This window comes from Anomaloglossus baeobatrachus, chromosome 6, assembly GCF_048569485.1.
Source record: "Anomaloglossus baeobatrachus isolate aAnoBae1 chromosome 6, aAnoBae1.hap1, whole genome shotgun sequence".
NCBI classification, from domain to species: Eukaryota; Metazoa; Chordata; class Amphibia; order Anura; family Aromobatidae; genus Anomaloglossus; species Anomaloglossus baeobatrachus.
In genome coordinates, this window is record NC_134358.1 from 34,557,186 (window position 1) to 34,567,285 (window position 10,100).

Consider the following 10,100-nt stretch of genomic DNA (forward strand, 5'->3'; position numbering starts at 1 on the left):
GAGTCTACTAGTTTAGGCTGAAGTTTAGGGGCGTCTAATCTGGCGTCTGTAAAAACTAAGGGGCGTCTAATTTGGGGGTCTGCATAAATTTAGGCGCATCTAATCTGGGGTCTGTAAAAATTTTGGAAGTCTGTATTATTTTTGAAGTCTAGTCTGAGGTCTGTATTCTATTTTGGGTACTGGTTTGGGGGTCTGTATTAGTTTAGAAGTCTAGTTTGAGGTCTGTATTAGTTTTGGGGACTGGTTTGGGGGGGGGTCTGTATTTTTTGGAGTCTGGTCTGAGGTCTATATTAGTTAAGTTGGGTTTAGTCTGGGGTCTGTATTAGTTTAGGGGTCTAGTCTAGGATTTCTATTAGTTATGGGGGGGTTAGTCTTGGGTCTTTGTTAGTTTAGGGAACTGGCCTGGGGTCTTTATTAGTTTAGAAGTCTAGTTTGAGGTCTGTATTAGTTTTGGGGACTGGTTTAGGGGGGGGGGGGGTGTCTGTAGTTTTTGGAGTCTAGTCTGAGGTCTATATTAGTTAAGTTGGGTTTAGTCTGGGGTCTGTATTAGTTTAGGGGACTAGTGTAGGATTTCTATTAGTTATGGGGGGTTAGTCTTGGGTCTTTATTAGTTTAGGGGACTAGTCTGATTTCTGTATTAGCTAAAGAGTTTAGGATGGGTTCTGTATTAGTTAAGGCAGGTCTAGTCTAGGATCTGAATTAGTTTAGGGAACTAGTCTAGGATTTGTGTTAGTTAAAGGGGGGGTCTTTTCTGGGCTCTTAATTTAGAGGACTAGTCTGAGGTCTGTGGCCCACTTATAGGCCTGATAAATTAATACAGCTACCTGAGCCAAAAACCTTAGTGTGCTCTGATAAATATTCACATCTGCAGGAAGTGTTAGGCCTAAGCAATATGGGTAGTTCACCATAAGTCCACCAACATCTGCCATAGACTGATAGTGGTTGTCACCAATCCCACCGCTTCCACTGTAATAAGTAGCAGCATATGTACCAGGGAGCTGAGTGTCCCGTAAATACAGAAATAACATTAGCTCTAAATCCAGGAGTGTCAATATTGTCTAGGAGAGTCTTTGTTGCTTAGGAGAGTCTCTGTTGCGTAGGAGAATCTCTGATGTGTAGGAGAATCTCTGATGTCTAGGAGAATCTCTGCTGTCTAGGAGAGTCTCTGCTGCCTAGGAGAGTCTCTATTACTTAGGAGAGTCTCTGCTGTCTAGGAGAATCTCCGTTGTCTAGGAGAGTCTCTATTACTTAGGAGAGTCTCTGATGTCTAGGAGAGTCTCTGCTGCCTAGGACAGTCTCTGTTACTTAGGAGAGTCTCTGCTGTCTAGGAGAGTCTCTGCTGTCTAGGAGAATCTCTGCTGTCTAGGAGAGTCTCTGCTGCCTAGGAGAGTCTCTGTTACTTAGGAGAGTCTCTGCTGTCTAGGAGAGTCTCTATTACTTAGGAGAGTCTCTGCTGTCTAGGAGAATCTCCGTTGTCTAGGAGAGTCTCTATTACTTAGGAGAGTCTCTGATGTCTAGGAGAGTCTCTGCTGCCTAGGACAGTCTCTGTTACTTAGGAGAGTCTCTGCTGTCTAGGAGAGTCTCTGCTGTCTAGGAGAGTCTCTGCTGCCTAGGAGAGTCTCTGTTACTTAGGAGAGTCTCTGCTGTCTAGGAGAGTCTCTGCTGTCTAGGAGAATCTCTGCTGTCTAGGAGAGTCTCTGCTGCCTAGGAGAGTCTCTGTTACTTAGGAGAGTCTCTGCTGTCTAGGAGAGTCTCTGCTGTCTAGGAGAATCTCTGCTGTCTAGGAGAGTCTCTGCTGCCTAGGAGAGTCTCTGTTACTTAGGAGAGTCTCTGCTGTCTAGGAGAGTCTCTATTACTTAGGAGAGTCTCTATTACTTAGGAGAGTCTCAGCTGTCTAGGAGAGTCTCTGTTGCGTAGGAGAGTCTCTGTTGCGTAGGAGAGTCTCTGTTGTGTAGGAGAATCTCTGCTGTCTAGGAGAGTCTCTGCTATCTAGGAGAATCTCTGCTGTCTAGGAGAATCTCTGCTGTCTAGGAGAATCTCTGCTGTCTAGGAGAGTCTCTGTTGCGTAGGAGAGTCTCTGTTGCGTAGGAGAGTCTCTGTTGTGTAGGAGAATCTCTGCTGTCTAGGAGAGTCTCTGCTATCTAGGAGAATCTCTGCTGTCTAGGAGAATCTCTGCTGTCTAGGAGAATCTCTGCTGTCTAGGAGAGTCTCTGCTGTCTAGGAGAGTCTCTTCTGTCTAGGAGAGTCTCTGTTACTTAGGAGAGTCTTCTGTCTAGGAGAGTCTCTTCTGTCTAGGAGAGTCTCAGTTGTCTAGGAGAGTCTCTTCTGTCTAGGAGAACCCCTGCTGTCTAGGAGAGTCTCAGTTGTCTAGGACAGTCTCTGCTGTCTAGGACAGTCTCTGCTGTCTAGGAGTCTCTTCTGTCTAGGAGAGTCTTTGTTACTTAGGAGAGTCTCTTCTGTCTAGGAGAGTCTCAGTTGTCTAGGAGAGTCTCTTCTGTCTAGGAGAGTCTCTTCTGTCTAGGAGAGTCTCAGTTGTCTAGGAGAGTCTCTGTTGTTTAGGAGAACCCCTGCTGTCTAGGAGAGTCTCTTCTGTCTAGGAGAGTCTCTTCTGTCTAGGAGAGTCTCAGTTGTCTAGGAGAGTCTCAGTTGTCTAGGAGAGTCTCTTCTGTCTAGGAGAGTCTCAGTTGTCTAGGAGAGTCTCTGTTACTTAGGAGAGTCTCTTCTGTCTAGGACAGTCTCTGCTGTCTAGGAGAGTCTCTTCTGTCTCAGACAGTCTCTGCTGTCTAGGAGAGTTTCTGTTAGTTAGGAGAGTCTCTGCTGTCTAGGAGAGTCTCTTCTGTCTAGGAGAGTCTCTTCTGTCTAGGAGAGTCTCAGTTGTCTAGGAGAGTCTCAGTTGTTTAGGAGAACCCCTGCTGTCTAGGAGAGTCTCTTCTGTCTAGGAGAGTCTCAGTTGTCTAGGAGAGTCTCAGTTGTCTAGGAGAGTCTCTTCTGTCTAGGAGAGTCTCAGTTGTCTAGGAGAGTCTCAGTTGTCTAGGAGAGTCTCTTCTGTCTAGGACAGTCTCTGCTGTCTAGGAGAGTCTCTTCTGTCTCAGACAGTCTCTGCTGTCTAGGAGAGTTTCTGTTAGTTAGGAGAGTCTCTGCTGTCTAGGAGAGTCTCAGTTGTCTAGGAGAGTCTCTGCTGTCTAGGAGAGTCTCTGTTACTTAGGAGAGTCTCTGTTGTGTTGTTCCTCACTGCTATAGCTGGTGTGAACAAGCACGAGGGCTGTCTCTACATCTTGGGCCCCGGAGCAGCTGTATGTGCGGCCTCTCTATTATGTTGTCTAACATTTACTTTTCACACTTTTTATAGGTCACCTGACAACATCGGATTCCGGACCCGGACCCACCCAGGGATGTGACCTGCCCGTCCAGGCCGCAGCAATATATTGCAGTTATTACAATGGTTTATCTCATTTGTCTTGGTCATTATTGATATTGTAAAAAAAATGGCTGTTATTCCAAGTACTGGAAGTCTGCCGGAGGTACTTAAAGGGGTTCTCTAATGTTTAGCACGGTCCCTCGGCAATAAGCTGATCATCCTAGTCTGGAACCCCAGAGATCAAATGTAATGAGTGGGGAAACCTGGAAAGGAAAGATTGGAAGTGTAGAATTTCCTTACAGCGCCACCACAGGAGAGGTTAAGTATTACACAGTGTCAATTCATACTTATGGGTTGTCTGCGTAATGCAGGACAGGACAGGTCTTCTAGATTGAGGTACGCTCTTCAAGAAATTAAGATCCTAAACAGAGGTCGCCCCTCTATTGACACTTACTAAAAAGGGTGTTTGACAATAGGTTTTCTAAAGTAGACAATCGCTTTAAGACGAATCTGTCACTTGTCATAAATATGTATTATTTTTTTTTACCTGGTGTGAATGCCACTGTTCTCTTGAATCCGGTGCTGTTTTTCTTTTGTTCCTGCGCCTTTCCGTTCCTGAGATACGGCCTTTTTATCTTTGTGTATAAATCAAGTCTTTTCAGTCAAGTGGGCGTGGTCAGAAGAAAATGTCCACTTGGCTAACAAGACTAGATTTATATGCAGGGAAGAAAAGGTTGTATCTCAGTAACGAAGAGGTGTAGTAAGAAAAGAAAAACAGCACCGGATTCAGGAGAAGAGGGACTTTTACACCAGATAACAAAAATACATATGTATGACAAGTGACAGGAGCCCTTTAAGCAGCAGCAATGCAGTGACAATCCCTCGGGTGCACATATATGTTGTTGTAATATGTATAATATTGGAAACTGAATTATATCTGTTTCCTGTATGTCCTATTGGAGTTTTCCAAGTTGGTGGAGGAAGGTCTAAAAACCCTCTAATGATGAGCTGCACATGACTTGATGGAGGACCACAGCCGTTCATAGAAGTGAATGGACTTTCATCATTTTATGAAGTGTTCTGGTTACTTATATTTTGTTGCAGTTAAAAAAAAAATAAATAAATATATATATTTAAAAAAATAATTATAATAATAATAAAAATATAAATAAATATATATATGTGTGTATATATATATACATATATATATATGCACACACACACACACACATATATATATATAAAGATATATATATATATATAAAAATACACTGTGTGTGTATATATATATATACATACACACACACACATATATATACTCATATATATATATATATATATATATATATATATATGCACACACACATATATATATATATATATATATATATAAAAGTGTATATATATATATACACATATATACATATATATATATAATTATATATAATTTTATATATTTGTATATATAATGTTATATATAATCTACATATATATATGTGTGTGTGTGTTTATATGTGTGTGTTTATATGTGTGTTTATATGTGTGTGTATATATATATATATATATATATATATATATATATATATATATATATATATATATATATATATATATATATATATATATATATATATATATATATATATATATAAAAGCACCCCCACATTCAGCTGGTCTGAGGGGACCTTGTAAGCTAAAAAAAATAAATAATAGTAAAAAATGTTGCTGTTATTACGAGCAGGGATAGATACCCTGTAACCAATCGGATCACTGGAATGATAGCAGCAGCACAGAGTATTTCAGGTAACGATTATAGGGCTGTGTGACAGTGGACAGAGTTTATTTCTATACACTCATCTGATTTATATGCTCATATCCGTAAAAGTGTAAAAAGGAAACTTTGGCTGCATCCAAAGGCAAAGATTCCTATCGGATGTGCCGCGATTCATCGGGTCATGCACGGGATGAGATGTATTTGTATTTTTGCACACATTTATTAAAGATAAATATTTCGGAGAGATGTTTTGTGCGTTCTCGGTTATTTCCTACGACCCTGTGCATGAAATATCACAGGTCCATCGTATGATGAGGCCGGGGTCATCCATCATTCATAACATCCTCATGTCAGTAAGTAACATGGCGGCCATACTGCAGTGATGTCATCAGGATGAAGAATGGGCGCGATGTGCGTGATGACATCACGGTCAGACTTCACCTACATATTTTTGTTGCATGTCAAAAAAGATAATTTTTCATACAGTTTGCAACTACGGTATTTTTTTAGTGTTTTTTTGATTTGTATTTTTTTTTATGTTTTTTTAGTGGGTTTTTTTTGGTTCCTACCATCAATGTTCATCCGTTTTCCGGATGTGCAAAATAAAACGTAAAACTCCAAGCTTCTCCTATCAAATGAATAGTAAAAATGGAGCGCATGCAGACACATGCTCATATGTGAAAAACGGATGTCCTAATGAGACCGAAGGATATGTATGTGGCGCCCTGGCCTAGCCAGATCGTCACAGAAAACACTCAAACACCTCCACCCCCATTAGACAGGGACACCAGCCAAACAAAAACCCTTGTTGCCTCCCTCCAGTGTCTGATCTCCACACCAGGTGGGGCGGAGCCAAGTGGTTGGCACCACCCACCGAGGAGTTCACAGGCCTGGAGGCGGGAAAAGTGTCAGTGAGAGTAGTTTAGGAGTTTGAGGAGTGAGGAGTGAGAACTTGGGTGTCTGGGTTTGCGGCCCAGGCACTGACAGCAAGGTTGGCAGACGGTGGTGGCCGTCTGCATGAGTGGTAGAGCAACGCGGAACCGTAGGACCGGGGTCGGGCGTTGGCCCGCCGGTACCGACCGGGGAGCGAAGTGAAGCCAGCACACACAGGCAGGGCCATCGGACCCCGACCAGGCTTGGAGCCGCCGACAATAGTCAAATCCGAATGTGACCGGAACCCCAGGGGTTTCCTAACAACCAAAGACCCGATAGAAGGCAACCGCCCACACCGTGAGGGTATACAGCTACCGCCTAAGGCTAGAGACCCAAGGGCCAGCGCCTGCGGGCAAACGGGCTCCTCCGGCATCCATACACCGGGGAGCGGACTACCGTTGGGGATCCATAGTAGTCAACTGAGAACATCAAGGTGCAGGGAAAGACAGCCGCCATCACCTGTCCGGGGAGAGACACTGCAGCCGGCTGTGGGACCCATCCATCCAGCCGTTTGGTTTACCAGAGACTCTGTGATTGACTGCCTGAGTGAGTACACCAGTGCCATCCGGCACCGCGCCGCGCTGCCCCTGCAACCCTGCATCCCAGCCATCCTGCCTCCCCATCACATCACCGGGCCCCGGGACCACGACCCCTACCCACGGAGGGGGAAAACAACATCCCAGCTGCTCCCTACCATCGCTCCCGGGATCCCCGTCACCAGCAGCGGTGGTGCCCATCTTCACCACAACCCATGGGTGGCGTCACGGACTAAATCCCCCAAACCAACCACCCCTTTCACTCACGGGCGAGGAGCGCCGCTCGAGTCCCCAGATCCGGCCCATCGCTCGAGCCATCGAACAGCAGCAGCCGCAGCAGCGCCGGACCCGAGCGTTAGCGAGCGCTCAGCAGCGGCGGCGTCCTCCCCGCCTGCGACATGTACATACTGAGTTTTGGAAGCAGAAACTGGTGCATACGATGTCTTGGGTGAACATGACGAGTTTTCTCAGGTAAAGCTGCTTGGCAGGTTTTGCCGCCATTTTTCTTGTATCTTCATTAAGAGATCTGTCAGCTTTCGAACAAGTGTCCTGGTTCTGAGTTGCGGTTCTCTGCTCTCCTGCAGAGCCGGTGCTCTGTTGTTGTTTGTGCTCTGGTGGATGGGTTGTTCCCGACCTCAGGTCCTGCATTGGGGATGGGAGGTGTCTGTTCTCAGGCGCCTCGTTCCGGGTGATTGCTCGGCTTCATTAGGGAGCAATTTTACCCATAACGCCGCCAGTCGTAGTTCCTGTTCCGCAGTAAGTGCTTCTGGCTCCCGTAGTGTACAGTTCAGAACTTGTCTCTCGACCCCGGACCTTAGCTACCCTTCTCCACCCATTCCCCTGACTCAGACGTTACCTTCTGGCTCATGATCTCCGGCTAGTACCCTGACCTCAAAAAACACTAGAGTATGGCTCAGCTCACCGTTTTTAGGTGCTCAGGAGAAAAAATATCTATATATATAATTGCCTTATTCTATCTGTCTGTCTGTCTGTCTGTCTTGCTCCAAAATTGTGTCCTTACGGTGACACAAAGCGGATTGGCCGCTGGCCTCGCCATGGCCCCGCCCCCCCGCACGGTTTGGTCGCTCGCCCTGGCTCCCCCCCCCCACGGATTGGCCGGCCGCTCGCACAGGCTCCGCCCCCCACACGGATTGGCCTGTCGCCCCGGCACCCTGCACGTATTGGCAACTCGGCCACGCCCCGCCCCCCTCACGCAATGCACGCTCGCTCTGGCCCCGCCCCCCGCACGCATCCCCCGAACTGACACGGAGACACGACTCCCAGGTGAGTACTGTACCCCCGGGAGCCCACACCAGCATACGCCGCCAAACCAGCCGACACATACCCTCGCATTGCTGGGGTTTGCCGCCGTATGCTGGTGTGGGCTCCCGTGCGAGTGGGGGACGGGATGCGCTGGTAACCATGGTAGCAGAGTTACCAGCGCATCAAGGTCCTGCAGCGGCGGAACATCCACACGCACACACATAACAACAGACACACACACACATACACATACACACACACACACACATCAGATCACACTCACTCTCACACACACCTCACACACACATCAGATCGCATCCACACACTCACAGCATCCAGAGATATCGCTTGCTTCTCGGCCGCGATACTGTGCTGCAGTGAGCTTCCAGGACCTGCCGGAGGATCACATGGCCAGAAGCATGTGGTATCTCCGGATGTTGTGAGTGTGAGCGCGTATGTGCAATATCGTCAATGTGTGTGTGTGTGAGTGTATGCGATCGGGTGTGTGTGAGTGTATGCGATCGGGTGTGTGTGATTGTATGCGATCGGGTGTGTGTGAGTGTATGCGATCGGGTGTGTGTGAGTGTATGCGATCGGGTGGGTGTGAGTGTATGCGATCGGGTGGGTGTGAGTGTGTGTGTGTGTGTGAGTATGCGATCGGATCTGTGAGTGTTGGCAGAGGAGCACGGCGTGCTGGAGGAGGCTGGGAGGAGAGAGGCTGATGCTGGGGGAGGCTGATGCTGGGGGAGGCTGGAAGGAGAGAGGCTGATGCTGGGGGAGGCTGGGAGGGGGAGGCTGATGCTGGGGGAGGCTGGGAGGAGAGAGGCTGATGCTGGGGGAGGCTGATGCTGGGGGAGGCTGGAAGGAGAGAGGCTGATGCTGGGGGAGGCTGATGCTGGGGGAGGCTGGGAGGGGGAGGCTGATGCTAGGGGAGGCTGGGGACAGAGAGGCTGATGCTGGGAGGAGAGAGGCTGATGCTGGTGCAGCATGGGGGATGGAGCACGATGGGGAGTGCGCAGCATGGGGGATGGAGCACGTTTGGGAGTGCGCACATGGCGGATGGAGCACGTTTGGGAGTGCGCAGCATGGCAGATGGAGCACGTTTGGGACTGCGCAGCATGGCGGATGGACCACGTTTGGGAGTGCGCAGCATGGCGGATGGAGCATGTTTGGGAGTGCGCAGCATGGCGGATGGAGCACGTTTGGGAGTGCGCAGCATGGTGGATAGAGCACGTTTGGGAGTGCGCAGCATGGCGGATGGAGCACGTTTGGGAGTGCGCAGCATGGCGGATGGAGCACGTTTGGGAGTGCGCAGCATGGCGGATGGAGCACGTTTGGGAGTGCGCAGCATGGCGGATGGAGCACGATGGGGGGGTGCGCAGCATGGGGGATGGAGCACGATGGGAGGTGCACACCTCCCCCCAACACACACACACACACACACAACACACCACACACACACTGGGAACCACAAACACCGCCCTACACAGACACCCACACACACAGACAACGCTGCACACACACAACACCCAACACACAAACACCGCGGCATTCATAAATATACGCACATACCACACAACACACACACATTGCACAAAACATACCTCCCCCCAAAACACACCACACACACACACAACGCTACAGACAGACAGCGCTCCACAATCAACGCAACACACGCAACACACATACAACACCGCTCTCACCCCCCGCCACACCCAGACAACACCCAGAACATGTACAGCGCCCTACACAAACACTTGGTAACTACACACAACAACATCTATATATATATAACAAAAATCATACATTAACTACACAATGCGTAAATTCTAGAATACCCAATGCGTAGAATCGGGCCACCTTCTAGTAGTAATATAATAGAATAAACTCCGGCACTCAAAATCTATTATTTTTCTATTTCTTTATTTATTGTGATATTCCAAGTAAGTTTCCCCCCCCCCCTTCCCCCCCACCCTCTTTTCTTTTCTCTTTTTTCAGAGGGGTTCTTTGGACTACAATTTTATTGGGGGTATTTTTGTATGATACACTTATTTTAACCTCTCTTACTTCTTTGCTGCATGTGTTTTTATGCCATGTGTGCTTTTTCTTTTTCTCTCTTGTTTCCTTGGGACCTTTTTTTGTTTCCACCATATGACTGCTTGGGCACATCGTTCATCTGGATTGTGTTTATGAGAAGGCTTCCTCCAGGACAATCTGGAACATGCTTTGGACTTTG

At 47.6% G+C, this 10,100-nt stretch overlaps 1 protein-coding gene across 3 annotated transcripts in view; it reads left to right on the top strand.

Moving 5' to 3' along the window:
• Positions 1–4,079, top strand: part of TMEM71 (transmembrane protein 71) — an 87,271-nt gene extending 83,192 nt beyond the window's left edge. For 2 of the 3 annotated variants that reach the window (XM_075316187.1, XM_075316186.1), the window contains one exon: positions 3,350–4,077. In XM_075316187.1, coding sequence (XP_075172302.1) covers positions 3,350–3,398 — 49 coding nt within the window. In that variant the 3' untranslated portion in view covers positions 3,399–4,077. Of the gene's footprint in view, positions 1–3,349 lie in introns of all 3 variants that reach the window. The other variant, XM_075316185.1, reaches the window with a different exon arrangement.
• Positions 4,080–10,100: the final 6,021 nt, after the last annotated feature.